This window comes from Dama dama, chromosome 2 (assembly GCF_033118175.1).
Source record: "Dama dama isolate Ldn47 chromosome 2, ASM3311817v1, whole genome shotgun sequence".
Taxonomy (NCBI): domain Eukaryota; kingdom Metazoa; phylum Chordata; class Mammalia; order Artiodactyla; family Cervidae; genus Dama; species Dama dama.
Window position 1 is genome coordinate 2,379,864 of NC_083682.1, and position 21,002 is coordinate 2,400,865.

The window sequence follows — 21,002 nt, forward strand, 5'->3', positions numbered from 1 at the left end:
TCCACGCTAACTTCCAGACTTTGGCCTGTCTCCTCGGGCACTGTGGCTTCCCAGGCGGTACAGCGGTAAAAAGCCCGCCTGCAGTGTGGGAGACACAGGTGATGTGGGTTCCATCCCTGGGTCGGGAAGATCCCCTGGAGGAGGGCATGGCAACCCACTCCAGTGTTCTTGCCTGGAGAATCCCATGGACAGAGGGGCCCGGCAGGCTACTGTCCATGGGGTCACAAGGACACAACTGAGCACTCACACACACACACGCCCACACACACACAGAGGCAGAGAGGGCTCCTGGGCCGCCTGCCCCACCTGTCTCAGGCTCCTGGTCCCTGCAGTTCGAGAGCGGCCTGAGCTGAGGGTAACACATGGTGGAGGGGACATTGGTTTTGACGTTGGCCTGGCTCTGAGCTGCAGGCAGGTCGAGGGCGGCAGAGTCCTGCGTGGGCCTCTGCTCATTTATCTGGGAAACTGTGACCCGAGAGGGAGTCTGTGTGCTCCCCGGGGCTCCATCAGGGGCTCTGGGTGACTGCAAGGGGGCATGAGCTAGTCCTCCGGAAGGACAGCTTGAAGCCAGGCGGACCTGCATACCTTGGGATTCTGATGGCCCTGACCAAGCTGGTGGGTGCGCCACAGTGTTTAAGGAGGGAGAACCGGCATCTCAGTAACTGCGGGGAACGTGGGTCCAAGAGCAGCTCCCAGGAGGCATCTGTCTCTCTGCCCCGCTCTGGCTCTCTGCAGACCCCACCCAGGGGGCGAGCCAGGCATTGCCCTCCCCCTCCGTCTCCTGGCACCTCTTCCCGTCCCATCCTTCATCGCAGCCCCTGTCCTGCCTCCCTCCGCCCCATCCTGCCCACCCGAAACCCAGACTGGATACCCAGAGCTGCTCCAGCGGTCTGAGCTCCCGCCTCCCCCGCCGCAGACCCGGGAGAAAAGCAGGAGGGGGCAGGTCCGGGCCGTGGGGCGGAGCGGTGCCCGCCGGGGGCGTGTCGGGCTCGGCCAATGAGAGTGCGGAGGTCGCTGGCGGGGGCGGGGTGTCCCGGCTGGCGGGGCGGGGAACCACCCCGGGAGGGCAGACGTCCCAGGGCACCCTGAGTGGGCGGGGGCCTGAGCCCAGCCCCGGAAGGGCAGGCAGGCAGGAGCTCACCCCACGAGGGCTCACCTCGCCAGGACGGTGCCCAAGCCGATCCCTGGGAAGGCAGGTACTGAGCTCCCTCCAGCACCCCTGCCAGCCAGGTGCCCCTGGGACCTGCCACTCTCACCCTCTGCCCCGCTCCCTGCAAGTTCCCCGCACCCCGGGATGGGAGGTCTGGGCACAGCCCCAGGGCCCTCCTTGATGTCACACCCCCTCCCCGCCCCCGGGTCTGCGTTCTGAAGGCTACCCTTGGGCCCAGCTGTACAGCTGGGTGTTTATTTGGCAAAACTTGGTGGAGGCCTCCATGGAACCGCAGAGTCTGGCTACAGCAGGTGGCGGGTTGTGGGGAGCAAGCAGGGCCTGGCTACCCTGCCTGGGGGGCCTGGAAGGCTGAGCTGCCTCTCCAGCCCACCCCCAGGTGCTCCAAAAGTCCCTCTGGCCTGGTGGAGGAGCTGGGCAAACTAGGCCGTCTGCTGAGAAGCGCTCCACGGGGCGGCGGAAGCAGGACCCTGTGGGCCTAAAGACCTGCCCGACACACACACCACACACACACACACACACACACACACACACACCACACATACACACACACACACACACACACACACGGGAGCCACCTACCTGAGACGCGGTCAGCGACCACTCTGGCCTCGGTTTCCATCTCGAAGTCAGGCCCTGAGCCCAGCCCACGCTGGTTCCATGGTGGCCGTGTGCCCAGGGGAGGGACACTTGATCTCCAAGAGCAAGACAGGCCCAAGGTCACTCGCCAGCAAGAGGCTGGAGAGCCCTGCTGAGAGTCCAGCACCCCGACCTCTCCCCTGGGCCTTCTGGGTGCCGCCCGCCTCCCGCCCCATGACTCAGCACCCTCGCCCAGCTCGGGAGGACTTTTGCTCCCTGCCCGCTCCTGCAGCCTCCCATTCTTATCCCAGCAGGGTCTCCCAGCAACACCTGCCCAGCATGCAGAAAGTCGGGGCCCCCGGGGGCCAGGACCAGGCCTCCAGCGGGAGGGGCGCCCTGGGCCGCTCGGGGGTCGTGCTGCTCACGTACGTACTGGCAGCCCTGGAGCTCACCTGCCTCTTCATGCAGTTCTCTATCATGCCCGTGAGTACCTTCCCCAGGCCGCCCGGCCCGCCCCCTCACCTTCCTTCCCGCTCCGGCGGGGCCCGCGGTCCGGCCTGATGCTGCTCTCCTCTCGCTGGGGGCCCCTTGCTGCACTGGAGCTAAGCCAGTTGAGGCACCCGGGGACTGTGCCTCTGGGCCCCCCATCAGCAAGTCCTGGGCTCTGATGCTCCTGCCCCAGCTCGGGGCCTTGGCCCTCTTCACCCACCAGCCCAACACCCGCGCGGCTCACTTCCTAGTCCCGCTCAGCCCTCCTCCGCAGATCTCCTCCACAGCGGGGCCCTCCCCCAGCACCCGCCAGGTACCCGGAGTCGCTTCCCCTCCGGTCCTGGTTGGTCCGGCCTCGTGAGGCTTGCCCACACCCCGCACTGCATGTCATGGTCTTGGATCGCTTCTGTCTCCCCAGCCAGGATATGAGGGCGGGACTAATCCAGCTGGTTCTCTGCTGCCTGCCCTGGTCTGGACTCTGCCTGGCCCCCAGCAGCCCCTGGGTTCCTGTGGCCCCCGTGGCTCGCTGGTGCCCACCCACCCGCCATCCTCCCCCGTGCGCTCCTGTCTGTTCATTCCACACCCCCGTGTGCAGCTGGCCTGCTGGGACTCGGCCTCCTGGGGCAGCAGCTCCCAGTGGACTTTGGAAGACCGGAGCCCCAGGGGTCCTTGTCTGCCTGGTCTGGGTGGGACCGTGGCCCTAGCCACTGGCCACTTTTAAAAGTGCCCCAGGAGATTCTCATGAGCAGCCTGGGCCTGGGGATCTGGGTGGGAGGGCTATGGCCTTTGTCACAAGTCCAGCCATGGCAGGGGTCCCTGGCCAAACAGCGAGCCCAGCTCACTGCCTCCCAAGGCCGGCTCACCTCCACCGGGCTGGTCCGAGCCCTGCATCCCCTCCTTGGCAGCCAAGGGGCCCGAGCAGGTGCCCCACTCACTGCCCTTCAGAGAGCCGGGGCCGGAGTGATGAGCGAACATGAAATCTTGAGGACTCAGGGCATGAAGCAGCTCCCAGCGCCACCTCCCCTCCCACTGGCTCTCCCGGGGGGCGGGGGGGGGGGGGGGCATGTGTCTGCTCCACAAATGCTCACAGGTATTCTGAGCGCCTGTCCTCAGAGCTCAGAATACCGCAGAGCACAAGGCGGACTAGACCACGGGCACCCCACCGCTGGTGGTCCTGAGCATAGGTGACACCCACCAACAGTGAACAATGTGTCGTTAGATTGTGCTGCAGGAAGGGTCCTGGGGGTGCTGAGGAGTGTGGCGGGTTTGGGGTCAGTAAGGCCTCCCCAAGAAGGCGACCCTGTACAAAGCCTTAAAGGAGACGTGGGAGTGGACTGGCCAGTGCAAAGGCCCTCGGGCAGCCGTGGGACCAGTGCTGGAGGGGAGAAGGCGCCGAAGCCAGGAGGGGCTGCGGGAACTTCAAGGGTGGAAGCAGCAGCAGGAGCTGGTCTCAGAGGAAATCCGGGAGTCAGTTCTGAACGTGCTGAGGTCCAGGGGCTTTTAGACATCGAGTGCTGAGCCAGGGCAAAATGGGCTCTGCCCTCACACATTCGAGGTGTATCCTGAAGAAAGGAAGGGGGGCCAGCAGCTGCCTTCACCGAGTTCCGAGTCCCTGGAGCCTGGACCCAGAGGTCCTGTCAGGCTCCCTGCTACAATATAAGCAGCTGAGTCCAGGGTCACAGGTCACCCCAGATGCATCATGGAGCAGTCAGAGTCAGACCCTCATTTCCCTCACAGAGGATTCCCTGCTCAGAGCTACCCTTCCTCCCCCTTCCCACCAAGGGCCCCAGATCGCAGGTGCTGGGGTCCTTCCAGGCCCCTCCCAGTGACCTCTTGTGTGTTTCAGTACCTGTCCCGGAGGCTGGGCCTGGATTCCGTCGCCTTTGGCTACCAGCAGACTATGTTTGGGGTGCTACAGCTGCTGGGCGGGCCTGTGTTCGGCAGGTACGGCGGGATGGGGAAGTCTGGGGGCCCTCACCCTATGATGACCCAGGCCTGCCCCTGGGAGGTCACGGCCTGGGTGACGCCAGGTTCCCGGACCTCACACAGGGCCACACTAGAGGGACGGCAGCCCCTGAGGCACGGATGAACTTTGACCCTTTGTTGTTCCGTGGCTCAGTCGTATCTGACTCTTTGCAACCTTCACCATCTCCTGGAGCTTGCTCAAATTTTGTCCCTTTAGTGCTGGGTTAAGCCCCTGCTCCCATGGTGTCCCGACCCATAACTGCCACTAATTCTGGTTTGTGGCTGGAGAGAGGATGTAACTGGTGAGGCTCTCGTGGCTATAAATGCCCTGCCCTGCTGAGCTGGGGGCTTCCACCAGCAACTTTTCTGGAAAAGAGAATTCTGGGGACTGGGACTCCCACTAGTCTTCGTGCTCTGGGGGCGCTGGGCTCACCCTCCTGCAAACCCTGCCGTGGACAGATCAGCGTGGCAGGAGTCAGATCTGACTCACTCCATGGGAGCGAAGGGGCTCCAGACCCAGTAACACGGGACAGAGCAGGGGTCCTGGGGGTGGGGGGCGTTCCCCACTTGAGCCCTGGAAGATCTTTCTGTAAAGCATACACATGCCCTCAGGCCCTTTGCATCCCACAAGTTATTTACTAGGAGTGGGCGTGACCAAGTGGGTCAGACCCCCCAAGGTCACTGAAGACTGCCGCATGGGAAGGGTGGAGAAACAGGCCCCGTGAGGAGGGAGGCGGGGACCCGGGCCCTCCTGCACCCACACAGCACCCGGACCTCTCTGCGGCCCAGCTCCCCGGCCGTCCGGAGGGGCGGGTGTGGGGCAGAAGAGGGGCACCCCTGCCTCCTGCCGGTGAGGGTCATGGGTGTGGGCCTCCCAGGTTCGCAGACCAGCATGGGGCCCGGGCAGCCTTCACGCTGTCCTTCCTGGCCTCGTCCGCCCTCTACCTGCTCCTCGCGGCCGCCTGCATCCCGGCCCTGCCGGGCGTGGCCCTGCTCTTCGCCTCGCGCCTGCCGGGTGCACTCATGCACACGCTGCCAGGTAGGGCGCCCTCGGCAACAGGTCCCAGTTGCCGGGGTCCAGGGCTGGACTGTCCGGGGTGGGGGGCGGGGCTTCGTGTGGGCGTGGCCTGAGCCGGGGGCGGGGCGGACGCCATCCCCAGGGGCCCTGGCCGCGGATGGAGGGGTGATGTACGGGATTGGCTGTGCCTCCACGGTTCTGGGAGGAGGGGGTGGGGAGCACGCGGCCTGGGGACAAGTCTGGGTGCAGCTGGTGACGTGGGGGGTGACAGGGAAGGGGCAGGTCGGAGGAGAGATGGGGCGTCGGGGCGTGGCCTGTAGGGAGCGGGGTGCGGTGGGGAGGCGTGGCCTGGGCTCCGTGAGGGGTCCGCGCGGCTCAGCTCGCGTCCCACCCGCCAGCTGCCCAGATGGTCATCGCGGACCTGTCCACACCTGAGGAGCGGCCCGCGGCGCTGGGCCGGCTGGGCCTGTGCTTCGGCGTCGGTCTCATCTTCGGCCCCCTGCTCGGTGGAACCCTGAGCAGCTCGTGCGGGTGAGTGTCCGGGGCACTGGCCCTGCTGGGGTTAGGGCTGGCCAACCAGGCGGGGTGTGGGTACCAGGCCGAACGAACAAGGACGAGACGGCTCTGTGCCGCCCAGGCCCTCAGCCCGGCCCCGCCGCCTCTCCGGGCCTGGGTTTCCCCATGGGCACCCTGACCAGGTGGGTCCACGGGAGGGGAGCCGGCTGGAACCTCCGGGTGGGCGTGGGCATCCGGGGGCGTGGCCTATGCGGTGGGCGGGGTCCGAAAGGCTTAGACCAGCGAGTGCCCAGTTGAAATGAACACCCGTACAGCACGTGGATTCCTCAAATGTCAGGCGGGAGGACATCCGGGAGGCAAAGAGGACACGGGGGACGGGAGACGGCCTGTGAGGCTGGCGAGGACCGAGCGGGGGTGGGCAGCGCGTCAGGCCGTGGAGCCCTCAAGCAGGGGCAGGGGGTGACCTGGATGCTGTGTCGAGATTGTGGGGGCCGGGGCCACGGCAGGGAGACCAGAGGTGGGGACTGACCCGATCCAGGCGGGAGAGAACGGCGGCTGGACCAGGGGCGGCTGTGGTGGGCAGAGGGCAGCAGAGGGATCTGGCTTGGTTTTGCTGATGGCTGAGTGTAAGTGTGAACACAGGGCCGTGCGTGGACTCAGGCTGGGTCTGGTGGAGCCGTGGGCCTCGCTGAGGTCCCTGCTACCCGGGCTACCCGCAGGAGTTGGGTCCCCACCAGGGTGAGTCTGGTGCCCGGTAGACACATGAAGGAGTTCCCAAGTGGGCTGAGCGGGGGCTCTGAGCTGGAGGAGAACGGGGCCGTGCTCTCAAGTGGGGGGTTTCTAAGCCCTGGGAACTGCTCCAGAGGAAGGCTGGGGCCCAGCACTTGGTATTAGAAGCCTGGGATTAAGAAAAGCCACCTGGAGGACCCAAAGAGATGAGATTCAGGGGGGGTGTCCAGGCGTGAGGGTCAAGGATGGGACCCGCCGCCCGCGACTGCAGACTCCACCTAGACCGGGGCCGCCTCCCTCCCTGCTCAGCGTGGATGGGAGCCTGGTTCGGGAGATGGGCCCAGGACAGGAGAGAGGGCCTCTGTGTGCCCACGGAGAGACGAGAGAGGGTCAGGGGCCGTGAGTGAGAAGGAGCACCCGGGGCATGCGGAGAGGTGGGTTAGGAGGCATCCCTGCCTGCTGACCCTGGGGGTCAGGATCAGAACCAGGACTGGGGCTTCGCCGCCCGTCCCGGCCGCCTGCCACCCTGGGCCCTGGACAGGTTTGCTCACCTTGCAGAGTACACACACACACACACACAGGCCTCCTCGGGCCAGCCCCCCCACCCCCATCCCTCCTGTCTTTACCTGCCCTTGTCCCCAGCATAGCTGCTGACCCAGGAAATACCAGTCATTTCCCTCTCCCTCCCAGAAGCCCCCAAATTCACTCCATCCCTGCCCTGACCTTTCAGGGCATTCCACTAGCTTCCCAGTTCCATCCCGAGGTCTAAGGCACTTTCTTTGATGGGTGGGGAAACCAGGGTCCCACAGAAGGTAAGACCCCCCCTTCCAGTGGAGCACCCAGTATCCCCTCAAGGCCCTGGGAAGTGGGGGTCCTCTGGGACCCCGATGCCCCACGGCAGGGGCCGGCTCCCCATCTCTGTCCGGCCTCTCTGCTAGCCTCAACCAGCTCTGCCTCCCAGCACAGCCCGCGGCAAGGGCAGGCGGGATGCAGAGGCACTTTCCCACCCCTCCTCCCCCTTGATGCAGCGGGGGGTGAGGTCTCCCTGGCTGTTTCTACCTGCCCATCCCAGCCCCCCTGCCCTAAAGGCCCCTAAAGGCCCCAACCATGCCCCACCCCCCACCACCAGGGAGCAGGTGGAGGGAGGAAGTGGCCTTGGCAGCCCCTGCCCTGAGCTAGCTACTGGAATAACTGGTTTAGGCCCAGCCTGCAGCTCAGGGCTGGGAGGCCTGGCTACCGCAGAGCACCCAGACCTGCGCCCTGAGTCACTCAGCAGGTGAGGGGCAGCCCCGTGACTCAGGGTCCCCAGCCTGGCACCTCGCAGCCGGGGGAGGCCTCCACCACCTCCTCCCCCCGGGGCAGGCAGCGCCAGCCTGCCTAGCCCACCACAGCTGAGTCCTGGGCAGGGGAGTCCGGTGGATCGGCTCAGGCGTTTGAGAGACAAGGGCCACCTGTCAGGCGCTGCTGAGAGTGGGGTCGGGCGGAGCCCAGGCCCGAGGCTGGACTTAGCAGGGGGGTCTCCGCAGGACCCCCTGCTCCTCTGGCCACTGAGGGGCTGCCCCACAGTCACAGATACCACTGGGCCTGCAGGCCAGCACCCAAGGGCTCTGTCCCCCTAGAGGTGACCCCCCCTGGGGGTGCCGCTTATACAAGCCGGGGCTGGGAGTGCCTCCAGCCACAGACCCTAAAGATCAGGCCAGACTGGGTTCAGTGTCCCTGGCCAGCCTTCCTGGGCGCTAAGCGATCCCAGCCCCACGCCATGCTCAAAGGGCCCTGTGACTCAGTCACTGTAACCCCCTCCTTATCTGGAGGCCTGGGAAGGCTGGTCCCCCCAGGACCGTACCTCAGCCCCTGGACGAGGGGACGGGAAGCCCTACTCTGCTGATGGAAGGCTCCCAGTCCAGTGAAAACCCGAGGTTAATGAGCAGACACCGGGGCTGCCCTGAGCGGCTCTGAGGCGACTCAGGGCAGCCAGGCCGCCTGCTCCATAGCTCTTGCCCCGGCTCACCGAGGCCCTGTCGCCTCCCAACCCCGGGGGTCATGCAGGCCCTACAGATGGAGCCTGGTGCACCAGGCCCTCGAGGGTCCACGGACGGGGCGCGAATGGCTGAGACTAGTGGGGCTGGACCTCAGCTTAGACCTGTTGGCTGGACAGGGCTCCAGGAAAGCCCATGCAAAGGCGGAAGGAGCTGGGGACTTGCCTGGGGACCTGTGTGGGCAGAGGCTCGGGGAGCACAGAGGCTGGACAGGGACGGCTGAGGCCAGACACAGCTTCAGGGCTATTTTCTAGCACTCGAAGCCAGAGGGGGCTGAGTCAGGGCTGGCCCCTCAAGGCATCCATCGCCAGACCTGGTTTCACCCACAGTGTGGTGGGCCAGGGCTCAGCTAGGACAGGGGGCTTCTTCCCCCCAAGCTCAGAACGGGTGGCTGGTGACTCCGGGAGCCCCTCACAGCCACGCTCCACCTGAAGCTGGGCCCAGCTGACCCCAGGCCCCTCCAGGAGGGACAGGACCGGGGTGCGCAGGCCGGGAGGCGCTGAGGGGGGCCTTGGTGGGAGCGGTCCCCCCCCTCCCCGGGAGCCCCAGAGCCAATGGGGAGGGCAGCTCCAGGCTCACGAGGAGTGATCACCTCAGAGCGGGGCGGGAGTCGGACAGTGTCAGGCAGAGAGGATGCGTGCACAGAGCTCACACGAGGTGGACAGGTGGACAGGTCTCCTGCCCTCCTGATGAGGTCAGATCAGCAGATTCCAGGCCCTGAGATAAGGATGAAAGGCAGTGTTTGTGGCTGCTGACGTTTGACCAGCGCCCGTGGCAGCCGCGGCCAGCCGTGGCCGGTTCCAGAGGCATCCCCCGGCGGGAAGCAGGCGCCCTGGGAGGGTGGCCGCCTGGAGCCCAGCCCTCACTGGCATCTGAGGAAAGGTGATCACCCAGCAAGCTAGCCACCGAGAAGGGACAGAGGACTCAGTACCCTGGGTCCAACCCAGGGCCTTCGAGGGTCTCTAGGGTCTGTCTGTTCAGTCTCCCGTCAACCCATCCAACCGAAAATAAGAGCGAGTGAGTGGACAAAGACGTGCAAACCTGCCTGCCTCATGGCCCTCACGGCCCACACCCAGTCTGCATTAAGTAGAAACGGTCCAGTGAGCCAGGGGACAGACGGCCCAGAGCCCCACCTGCCTGAGCTGCACCCCAGAGGTGCCCGGGCTGGAGGCAGCCTCGGGGGTGCGCTGACTGGGGAGGGGCTCCCAGGTTGTGTCTTGGAAGGCAGAGCAGCAGCAAGTGGGGGCAGGAGGCAGGAGGGCGTCCCCACAGAGAAGCCCCCCACTGTGGGCAGTTTCCTCCTGTCCTCACTCTCCTTTCTGCCGTCTTGTCCGGGGGAGTCGGAGAGTGCTGTGTGTGCAGAAGGACGCCCCAACTCCCCGGGCCTTCCAGTTCACAGGCCGCCCCACACGCAACAGGAGAGAACCCCCAGAGAAGGGGCCTGGCTCCCCACCACCCACCCCACACTCGTCACTTGCCTCCCAAAATAACCATCTAAGTAGCCGTCTCTGCTCGAACACATTTCCGGGGCCTCCGGCAAAGAATGCTGGTTTTGTCCTTGCCCGGGCAGGCCTGAGCAGTGACGTGTGGGCCTTGGAGGCCACAGTCCTGAAGAAAAGGCCCTTCTCTCTGGCTACCAGGGCTGGGGTGTCCCTGCTGTCTGGGGGAGGGGACTGTGGGGTCCAAACCTGGCCACATCCCTCCCGGGGGGGTCCCAGGGTCCTCTGACCCTTCCTACCAATGGACACGTCCATTGGTCGGGAACCCGGGCAGCCAGAAAGCCCAAACATTCCACATCCTGGGCAGTGGGCATCGGCTGGGGGGCCAGAGACGGGCCTGTGGGGAGGGGCGGGGTTCAGGGCCCGCTGCAGCCCTGACCAGCGGCATGAGCCCCGGCAGGTTCCAGCCCAGGAATGAGGGCGGCCCGGGCCCAGCCTCTCTGGTGTGGCGTCCCCACGGGCTTCCCTGATCCCATGTGGAGGAGATTCCTGTCCTCCCCCGGTCTCCCCGGGGAGCTGTGCGTGTGAAGATGTGTGCACGCCTGTGCACGTGTGGGCACGTGTGTGCACCTGTGCTGGAGTTGGGGCGAGAGAGTCTTCTCTTTGAAGTCCGAGGAGAGTCAGGGGCAGCTCGTGGCTGCCCTGTCTGAGGACACTGACGGAGTCTGGGCCAGGACAGTTGTCATCCATTTGGGCCACAGTCTGGCCCACGGGGGTCTCAGCGGAGGGTCCCACCCAGGCCCCCCAACCCTGGGGGGCAGATAATGGCCCTGGAGTAGAGCAAGCCCTTCTCAGGGGACAGGGTACCCGCTGTGGAGGAGGGCAGGGCCTCACAGAGAGGGCCCTTGCAGGATGTGTAGGAGTTTTCTCTGCCGCAGAGGAGGGCAGGGCCTCTCAGAGAGGGCCCTTGCAGGATGTGTAAGAGTTTTCTCTGCTGTGGAGGGGCAGGGTGTTCTGCCGTGACCACACCTGGAGGTCCACGCGGCCTGGCTCAGTAAGAAGCTTCTGTTTCTCTCCTCTCGCCTTCAGGAGGAGACGGTGGCAGTCATAAGGGCCAGTCCGCAGCGCGCTAGCTCCCGGCTGACATGGACGGCCTGCCTGGCGCGGTAGGCCGAGGCCCGCCGTGTGGTCCGGGGGATCACAGGCTGAGTGTCCCTGTGCTGACCCGCGGAGGGGAAGCGTGCCCTCAAAAGTGAAAGCCGAGGGGAGAGTCTGAGTCACGGCCTTGGTGGGAGCGCGGGCAGGCGGGCAGGGGCCCTGAGGGCTGTGTCCTGGGTCTTTAGGGGGCCAAAGGCCCCCCACCCTGCGGCCCAGTCTGCCCAACCCCCTCCTGGAAGTGGGGGCTCCTGAGACCCACTAAGTGCGGGCCTGTCCTCCCCCAGGAGGGCAGGGAGGGCTGACGGCCCCCAGACACAGGTGGGCCCGCGGGAGGCGGGGGTCCCACAGCCTTCCATGTGGGCGCGTGGGGCTGAGACTCAAAGCCAGGCCCCGGCCCACAGGGCACAGCGGGGTCAGTCTCTCCAGCCGCTCCTGGTGCCCCGGCCCCAGTGCTACCTGGCACCCTTCTCAGCCTCCATGCCAGGCGGCCCCTCCAGTCCCACCAGGACAGGGGCCGGAGGGCTCTGGGGACTGGGTCTTTCCCCCGGGAACCTCAGTGTCCTGCTCCCCAGCATGGGCGGGACCCTTGGCCCTGCCAGGAGTGTCCGGGGGAGTCTGGGGGGCATCCCCCTTGCTGGGTCCTGTTCCCCAAACATGGCCCCCAGGGCTCACAGGACCCCTGTCCTTCGGGAGCTTTCTCACCCCTCAACAGGCCAGGAGCCATGCGTCCCCGGGACCGTGGCCGCCCACTCCAGGCCCCTGCCCCTGCCCCTCTGGGGCTCAGCATCCCGCCCCCATGGCCGCCCACCCTCAGAGACCGCAGGGACGGAAGGGTCTGTTCCTTCACTGTCCCCTAATGAATGTGCCCTGAGGGTCCGTGTCCCACCCTCCAGACTGAAGCCTGGGGAGGCGTGAGGGGTGCAGTGTGAGCTGAGAGCAAGCCGTCAGAGCCGAAGAGCGGCTGAAGGGGCAGGGGGTCCGCGTGCCCTGGGGCCTCAGCCCCGTGTGACCGTGAGTGCCGCCCCCAGGATCCAGTGTCCGCTCATTGCGGCCCTCGTGATCACCCTCCTGGGAGCCCTCCTCAGCGTCACCTGCATCCCAGCCAGCACCAAGGGGGCCGGCGCCCACGCCCAGCCCAGCCCGCCAGGTGAGCCCCGGGAGGTACCCTGGTCCAGATGCACACAAGGTGTGTCCGAGCTGGGACGCCCCGCCGGGTGCACCCTGCCAGACACACCTGGCCAGCTACACCCCCCCAGGTACGCCCCTTCGGGATGCAGCCAGTGTGAGGTGTGAGCCCTCCGACCCCAGCAGCCAACACTCTGGACCTGGGGCCCCGCTCACCCCCAGCCCAGCCCTCCCTTCAGGGACACTTTGCCAAGACCACGGCGAGCCAGGGCAGCCGTGGCGGCAGGGGCTGTGCCCTGGGCAATGGGCCCGCGGGGCCGGGGGCATTCAGCCTTTGTCCGGTGGGCTGACGGCCCCTCCACGTGCCCCAGGGAAACCCAAGGCCAGCGTGTTTGATCTGAAGGCCATCACCCGCCTGCTGCTGCAGCCGGGCGTCCTGCCGGTGTTCCTGGTCAAGGTCATCTGCGGCTTCCCCATAGGTGAGTCCAGGGCCGATGTGGCCGGGAGTTCTGGGGGGTCTGCCGGGAGAACCGCCTTCCCTCTGTCTGGCCTCTCGTGCTCCAAGCCTCCCCAGGCCCCAGGCCCACACCCGTCCCAGGGAGGGCACGGCCCACTGGTTGGTGCAGGCCTGGCCGCCTGGGCCAGGAGGAGGACAGACGGCGGGTCTCCCCCTGGCCTCAGGCCCCAGTAACCCCTGCTTTATAAAAGCTCTCACTGCCCTGCCCAGCGGCTTCCGAGGCCTCTCGGGACAGTCGGGGAGAAGACTGCGTCTGCAGGGGAACACACACTCCACCCACCCCTGCATCCCTTCTCGGGAGACCTGACGGCGTCCCTGAGCACAGTCAGGCCCGGGAGTGACCCCTCAGAGCCCGCGTCGGAGGGCCTCCAACCCAGGAGCCTTGCAGAGAACACCTGTGAGGCCTGGCTGACAGGCGTTCCCACATGGGTGCTAAAGGGTTAACCCCTCCTCTGCAGAAACGCCCCATCCTTGCCATTGGGGAACCCTCCCAGCTCACCTGCCCCCAGGATGCTCAGGGGGACAGGTGATGGGAACCCAGATCATCAACCTCAGTTCTGGGGCCAAATCCTCCCACCTTGCCTGCCTGGGGCCCCCCGGTCTGCCATCCCCTCACCCCTCCAGACGGCCTTGGGCTCTGCCCACCCTGGGCAAGGGCAACGCCAGGCACCTTCTCACTCACAGCCCATGGCAGCCCCGTGGGGCAGACCGCCAGGGAGGACCTTGGGGAAGGCTCGCGTTGGTCCTCCCTGAGCTGGTCACCGTGGCTGGGCCCCTGGTGCCCCGGCGGGCCAGCTGTCGGGGGGGTGCAGAGGGGCACGGCTGCACAGCCCTGACCCCTGACCCCTGACCCCCCGCCCGCCCAGGGCTCTTCATGGTCATGTTCTCCATCATCTCCATGGACTTCTTCCAGCTGGAGGCTGCCCAGGCCGGCTACCTCATGTCCTTCTTCGGGATCCTCCAGATGGTGAGTGGGTGCCGGACGCGCTGGGCAGGTGGGCTCCCGGCACTCCCAGGGCCCCAGGGCCTCGCAGACCACCCCCCCGGTTTCTGAGCAGCGGGGGAGCCGTCATGCACGCCCACCGCTCGGGTGCTCCGTCCGCACCTTAGCTTCCGGCTTGTCCCCCGCTCTCCCTACTCACAGTCCCCACACCTGGGTCTGCACATGCGTGCCCTCTCTGCCCGAGCCTCCCTGTGTCACTAGCGGTAAAGGACCCACCTGCCAACGCAGGAGGTGGAAGAGATGCGGGCTCGACCTCTAAGTCGGGCAGATCCCCTGGAGGAGGGCATGGCAACCCACTCCAGTATCCTTGCCCGGGGAAATCCTGTGGACAGGGGAGCCTGGCCGGCTCTGGTCCACAGGGTTGCACAGAGTCGGACACAACTGAGGCGACTTAGCATGCACACACACGCACTCTCTGCCCATCCATCTGCCCGGGGGGTCCCATCTGAGAGGGGAGAGGGGAGCTTTGTCCATCCAGCTTTGAGGGGGCTGGCAAGCCCTCAACTTCCCATCAGGAAACAGGTCAGAGGCCCATGGCCTCCCAGCATCCACCTGGGTACCGGCAGTGCCAGGCCGGCCCGGGGGCGGGGGTAGCCGGCCCCCGTGGGGGGCGCGTGACAAGGAGAAGGGCCGGGCTCTGCGTGCCCCGCGCCTGCCCACCGGCAGTGCGACCGTGGCGGGGACAGGTGGCGACGTGCCTGCCGCCCCCCGGGACGTCTGCCTGACAGCCGGCGCGCGGGAGGGGCTATTCTGGGATCTGGCGGGTGGCGGAGTGAGCGCTGAACCTCTCCGGAAGCGGGTGGCGGTCCCAGCACCTCCAGGCCATCTGCTGCCCTAGCCTCTGGGCCCGGGGCTGGGCTGGACCCCGGACTGAAATAGCCGTTCCGGGGAGGGGCCGGCCCCCATCCCGCCATGGGCCTAGCTGCGTGGGCTGGGAAGTACCAGCCTGGTGGGGAAAATAGATAAACAGAAAACAATAACATGGATGCTGTAAACTGGGGGCCGCTGGAGCCTTGTTCTAAACGGCCACCCCCGGGACGCCCCTGATGGTCCAGTGGTTAGGAACCCCTGCTTCCGCTCCAGGGGAGCAGGTTGGGTCCTTGGGTGGGGGAGCTGAGATCCCGCGCAGGTGTGTGTTGTGGCCAAAAATCAATAAATAACGGTTTTTTAAATTAAAAATTTTAAAAATATATATTTTAAATAAGTAGAATGAAGAGCTGCTCCCAGCCCACCGGGGCCCTGAGCTCGTCCTGGGCTCAGGGAGGGACCGAGACTAGGCCCTGGCTGAAGCCGGCAGACCCCTTGAGACCCCCAGGGACCGACCCTGCTAGCCTCGGGCCTGGCGCGGGGTGAGGGTGGGCCTGCCGAGATGGGCCCGGGGCCCTGGCACCTGTGATGATGGGGTGGACACATGGGGAGCCTGGGTGTGACCTGGGGACCCTCCCACAGGCCCAGCAAGAAGAGGGGGCTGGGGAGGGGGGAGCCTGCAGAGCGGCTGGGTGCTGGACCTCAGGCCTGCAGTCCAGCAGGCGAAGGTGGGGGGCAGCTGAGGCCCTGAGCCGTGTCTGTAGAGAAGGCCTTGGTCACCTCCATCCCACCCAGGGTAGGGCTGGTCACCGGGGGTCCGGGGAGGAGAACCCACCGCTGCTGAAGCTGCCCTGGCAAAGCACGTCCTGCCCCACCCAAGGGGCTCACCGCATCCCCAGCTCCCTATGTGTGGGGGTCCTTGGGGTTGGGGGTCTCAATGAGGACAGCCCAGGTTGTCCTAACCTGGAAGGGATGGCACTCACTCTCCTCCCTGTGGTGAGGGGTGGGGGGTTTGCTGCCCTCTGTCCCTCGAGGACCCTCTTGGGAGGGTCCCCCACTGAGCCTTAGGCCACTGCAGGGATGGAGCTTCTGTCTTGCGGGGGGAACAGAGACAAGCCCCCACCACCTAGGCGTCTGGTGGGTCAGGGGAGACAAAACCCGGAAGGAGAATCAGGGCCCTTGTCAGGGCAGAGATCACTGCTTCGGTGGGGCGGCCAGCTGGCTGGGGGCTCTCCCCCAGCCCAGGGAGAGGCCCAGAGGGAGAGAGCCGCATGCAAGGAGGGTCTGCGGTGCAGAGGCCCTGGGGCGGCTCGGCCGGCCCGGCCGGAGGGGAGAGGAGTGTGCTCTGAAGGCCTGCGTCGGGGTGGGCCGGGCCGCAAAGCCAAGAAGGACCTTTATTCAGATGTCCTTGCTGTGGGTGGGGCCTTGTGGAGGCCGGGTGTGGTCTTACCAGCTGGCTGCCCCAGCCCCTAGGCTGCGTTAGAGCAGGGGTGGGCAGCGGGGCTGGGTGCCTGTGACCTTGGGGGAGGCAGCAGCCCCTCGGGCCAGGGCAGCCAGGTGAGCGGACAGGGTCTCCAGGTGGGAGGATTGGGAGAAAGTGAAATTTCTGACTAACTCTAGTTACTAGTTCACTAACTCTGGTTTCATGTAAGAAGCTGGAAGGCAAGAAAGCTGAGGCTTTTTTTTAAGTTAATGGCAAAACGGAGAGCTGACTCCCAGCCCATCAGAGTCCTGGTCTTGGGTCCATATGAAGAGTGGAGACAGATTTCAGTCTCTCTCCTGGTTTGTTGATTTCCTCTGGGGTGTCAAGTACTAAAAGAAACTTGTCAAGTAGATCTTCCCTTTAAACAAACAAAATGAAGATAAGCAAGTGTGAAAGTGGGATTTTTTTTTTTTTTTTAAGGACACCCTTGGTTGTGGTTTGAGACAGTTTCATGATGCCAGGCAAGCGGCAAGGACAGTGCTCCCTCCTGGTCCATGGGGCTGGACCCGCCCCTACCCCAGGTCACACAGCCCAGCCCGGGGTGCTGACCCCCAGCTCCAGTGGGCGCTGCTCCAAACTCACGGTTCCCCTGGGCACTTCCTGCCTGCCTGGTGGAAGAGGCAGGGACCATCTAGGGAGCCTCACCTCAGCCTGGGAACGGCCTGTGGGCTGGGCTTGTCCTCTGAGTCACATCCCAGGTGTCAAGGGTGTCCCCGCTCTGGGCTTTTCCTCCCACCCCCATGGGGAGGAGCGGAGGGCAGGAAGGGGAGCTGAACCTTAACCCAGCCCCTGGCTGGCTGACCCTGAGGCTGAGCTGGTGGGGGGCAGTGGGGGACAAGGAGGGCGGAGCTGGAGGTGGAGGGCTGAGCAACAGTGGGGGGTCTCTCGGGGAGCCTGTGGCCCCTTCCTCTCCCACCCAGGTTCAGGACAAGCCCACCAGCCTGGGCTCCACCCCACCCCACCCTGGGACCCCGGGCCTCAGTTCACCCGGTCGTCATGGGAGTGGCGGCCCCCTGGCCCCAGTAGGTGGTGGCCGAGGCACCTGCTGCCAGGGCCAGGCCTCGATTGGGCCAGCTGCTGGAGGACCCCACATGGCCCCCAGGGCCCAGGGCTCACGTCCCAGTCCAGCCCCCTGCACCCCCTGCCCCCGTGTGCCCCAGCCGCCCCATTTGTGGCAGCTCCCAGCTCCCAAACCAGACAGCCAAGAGTGAGCAGAGAGGTGTGGTGGCGGGCCAGGGCACGCGGGTTGGGGGGGGGCGGCTCCCCAGGGCTGGACTCAGGGCCACACTGTGAGCTTTCCACCCTGTAGTTACGGCCTCCCCCATCCCTGTCAGGAGTTAGCCAGCCCTTTCAGGGTTTCCCTGGTGGCTCAGACGGGAAAGAATCTGCCTGCAATGCAGGAGGCCCAGGTGTGATCCCTGGATCCGGAAGATCCCCTGGAGAAGGAAATGGCAAACCACTCCAGTATTCTTGCCTGGAGAATCCATGGACGGAGGAGCCTGGGGCAGGCTACAGTCCATGGGGTGGCAAAGAGTCAGACACGACGGAGCGACTAACACTCACTTTCATCACACCTGAGATGGCAGAGATGCAATTATTTCTGGATGTGGAACATGTGTGTGTGTGGGCGGGTGCATGTGTGTGCACGTGTGTGAGACCCCCCAGGCTGCAGGCCCCGTCTCCCCAGAACCTTGGGGCCGTGGTGGGAACCGCAGGCTCCCCCCTCCACCCTGTGCTTTCTGGCTGCTGGGACTGGTGGCAGGGGCCCAGGGGTCGTGGGTAGCGGGGGAAGCCCCCGAGCCAGCCGCAGCCCAGACGCCCTCCCAGGGCCGGCCGTGCCCACCTCCACCCTCTCGCTCTCACCCAGGTCATCCAGGGCCTGGTCATCGGGCGGCTGAGCAGCCACTTCTCTGAGGGAGCCCTGCTCCGGGCCAGTGTGTTGGTCTTCAGCGTCGTGGGACTGGCCATGGTGAGAGACCCCCGTCCCGCCATCCCTGCAAAGAGCAGGGGCCCAGGCCCTCTCCCCTGACCCTCCTCAGCTGCCCCGTCTGCACTTGAGCCCTGGGGCTCCCTTGCCCCCAACTCCCACCCAGGACCACCTCAGCGGGACCTCAGGGGATGGACGACTCCCTCTGGTCACCGTGGCCTCCGCCTGCCTCCCGCCAGGCGCTGATGACCAACGTCTTCCACTTCTGCCTCCTGATGCCCGGCCTGGTCTTCAGCCTGTGTGCCCTCAACGTGGTCACCGACAGCATTCTGACCAAAGCTGTCTCAGCCTCAGATACGGGTGAGTGAGGTCCCTGGGTCGGGTGAAGGGCAGGCCCTGGGGGGCTCCCCGGCCCTGCTCTCTGGGGATCTTGATGAGCAGTTTGGGGCAGAGCAGCTGTCCTGACTGGGGACCCAGTGGGCACTGGGTGGGATGGGCGGCCAGGGGTCTGAGTGGGCAGGGCGGTGGCCCGCAAGAGCGCTCAGGTGAGAATCCTGCCCACCACCCCACCCAGCCAACCCCGCACCAGGCCCTGCTGATCAGCCCCAGGCCAGCCTGGGGGAAGGGAGGAGGGCTTCCTGGAGGTGGCATCTGACTTGACTGAAGTATGCACAGGGTTTCACTAGAAAGAGGGAGGAAAGATGACATCCCAGGCCAGCCCCAGCTGAGCCAGGGTGTGGGGTGAGGCTCAGAAAGGCTGCTGCGGAGGCTGGTTAGGAAGAGGGCCAGGCACAGAGAATGGCCAGAGGCCAGAGGGGGTGGGGCCACCCCTGGTCCCTGCCCGCGCACACGCAGGTGACTCCCAAGGGACCAGTGACCGAAGGCTCACAGCAACCTCAGTCTAAGAAGGTCCTGGACCACCCAGTGGGGCTCAGACACCCCCAGACGCAGACCCCCAGCTCCCACTCTGCAGCCTGCCTTCCCTCTGGAGGCTGGGGGGTTTCCCATCTGGACTGGGTGGGGGGTCCCTGGACCTGATGCTCCCCAGGCTCCCGCTCCCACACTGCCTTGTGCATGGTGCTGGTCAAGCCAGGGGCTCCTGTGGGCCGGCTGGGGTCAAAGGCCTCCCCAGCAGCAGGGCCAGAGAGCTCAGGGCCCCAGCTGACCCTCCGTCCATCCACCTGCGTGTCTGGGAGGGGCAGACAGATCCAGAGGCCCTGCTGAAAGTGGGGAGGCTGCCAGACAAAGCGTCTCCTCAGGGCTGCCCTGGGAACCCCCAGGGCTCCCTAGATCTGCGACTCTGTGGTCTTGGGAGGCTAGACTGGTCCTAGAGGGCTTCCTGGAGGCAGTGAGACGGCTCTGCCCAGAGGCCAGGAGGAGGAAGGAGGGGAAGACCCGGAGAGATGAGGGCAGGGCCTGCAAGGAAGCGAGAGGAGCGGACCCAGGTGCCAGGGGCACCTCCCCTCAGCTTGGAAGGAGTCAGAGCCGGTTCCCAGCGCCAGCCTGGGAACTGGAGACCACAGAGGGGGCGGTAATTGCTCCCTGGTGTCTGCAGGGCCTGTGGGCAGTGGGAGGGGCTACTCTGAAATTCCCCCAACTCGGGCCCTGAGCCTGGGCGGGGCCTCGCCAGGCCACGCCCACCTGGTCCACGAGGGCGGGGCTTTCCAGCCCCGGATAGGAGCCTGTGAGGACCCCAGGACCTCTGAGGTCCCAGGGCGGCCCGCATAGGGCACAGCTGACAAGGGGAGGGTAGAGATGGGGGGTCAGGTAGAAGGGGTGCAGGCAGCTAGGTGAGCCTGGGGAGCGGGTGCAAAGAAGGGGGCGCCCTCTGAGCACCTGAACCTCCTCCCCGGCCCTGTGGGGGTGTCCCCTCCAGTCCACTCAAGGGCAGTAAAGGTCACGGGGGTGCCCTGGAGTGTATCGTGGCCCACGTCACACCCTAGCCCAGCGCCCACATGGAGCCTCCCCGGTTCTGGGCCGGGCTGGGCTGGGGTGCTGTGTCTCTGGCAGGCGGGGAGGGGTGGCAGCTGGCCCACGACCCGGGGCCCTGTTCCCAGGCTCCTCCTGTGCTTGGGAGCTCTCGGGAGCAGGGCAGAGGCACCACATCCAGAGGCCGCAGCGCTCCCCACACGTGGCCTGCAGGGAGCAGACAGGCAGGCAGGCCAGGTGGAGCGAGCTGGGGCGCAGAGCGGGGGACGGGGGGAGAGGGAGGCCCGGGCTGTGTCGAGGACGTGGGCCGCCAGGGCAGTGATGCTCAGGGACCGGCCAGGCCTGACTTGACGCGCCCTCCCCCCGCTGCAGGAGCCATGCTGGGCCTCTGCGCCTCTGTGCAGCCGCTGACCCGGACCCTGGGGCCCACCCTGGGCGGCCTCCTGTATCGCAGCTTCGGGGTCCCCATCTTCGGCCACGTGCAGTTCGCCGTCAACTTAGTCGTCCTCCTGGTCCTCTGGAGGCAGCCTGTGCCCCGGAAGATGGACAAAGCCCAGTGACGTTGGCTCCCAGGCAGACTGGCAATAAACTCCCTGGGGACCTCTCGCAGCCTGGTTTCTGAAGGCGCCTGCCTGCTGGACAGGGAATCTAAGGAGGGGGTGGGGTGCAGCTTTGGAGGCTGGAGGGCTTCCTGGAGGATAGGGCCTGCAGCTGGGCCCCAGGGGTCCAGGGAGAGAAGAATCGCCCAAGAGCACCCCAGCATGAGGTGGGTCCCGGCCCTGGAGTCCACCACCCAGGCCAGCAAGGAGTCCTTCTTGCTGCCGTCCAGATGACTCTGCCCACGTCTCCAGAGACAGGGCACTCTCTGCTCACCCGCGGCCCCAACACCGACCCCTTGCCAAGCACACGCTGCCTGCACACCCTCCATAGCCCTTGAAGTTGCTTCCACTGGGGAACAGAAAGAGGACAGGGTTGTTTTTAAAAGGTCAAGCATTTGAGGCCTGGGGAGAGGTCAAAGAAGAGAACCCTCGTTTCATGTTGGGGAGCCCAAAGGGTAGAGAGCCAGGCCTCCAGGCTTGAGAACCGATGAGCCGTTCCTCTGCCGCCCCCCACC

General features: G+C 65.9%; 1 protein-coding gene across 2 annotated transcripts; it reads left to right on the forward strand.

The window, feature by feature from the left end:
* The first annotated feature begins 1,090 nt into the window (after nucleotides 1-1,090).
* On the forward strand, nucleotides 1,091-20,490 carry SLC22A18 (solute carrier family 22 member 18). Of its 2 annotated transcripts, none has more exons than XM_061156352.1 (11): nucleotides 1,091-1,196; nucleotides 2,062-2,230; nucleotides 4,083-4,180; nucleotides 5,080-5,240; nucleotides 5,618-5,750; nucleotides 12,126-12,244; nucleotides 12,594-12,701; nucleotides 13,606-13,706; nucleotides 17,900-18,001; nucleotides 18,199-18,319; nucleotides 20,261-20,490. In XM_061156352.1, exons 2-11 carry the CDS (start codon nucleotides 2,087-2,089, stop codon nucleotides 20,446-20,448), a joined length of 1,275 nt encoding a protein of 424 aa, XP_061012335.1. In that variant the 5' UTR covers nucleotides 1,091-1,196; nucleotides 2,062-2,086; the 3' UTR covers nucleotides 20,449-20,490. The 2 variants fall into 2 exon arrangements, with proteins under 2 accessions (XP_061012335.1, XP_061012334.1); XM_061156351.1 differs by having other exon boundaries at nucleotides 1,114-1,196; nucleotides 2,059-2,230.
* The last annotated feature ends 512 nt before the right edge of the window (nucleotides 20,491-21,002 follow it).

Coding starts and splice junctions, on each gene's coding strand:
- SLC22A18 (XM_061156352.1), top strand. CDS start 2,087: ATGCAGAAAGTCGGGGCCCCCGGGGGCCAGGACCAGGCCTCCAGCGGG. Junction 4,181..5,079: donor GGCGGGCCTGTGTTCGGCAG/GTACGGCGGGAT, acceptor TGGGCCTCCCAG/GTTCGCAGACCAGCATGGGG. Junction 13,707..17,899: donor TCTTCGGGATCCTCCAGATG/GTGAGTGGGTGC, acceptor GCTCTCACCCAG/GTCATCCAGGGCCTGGTCAT.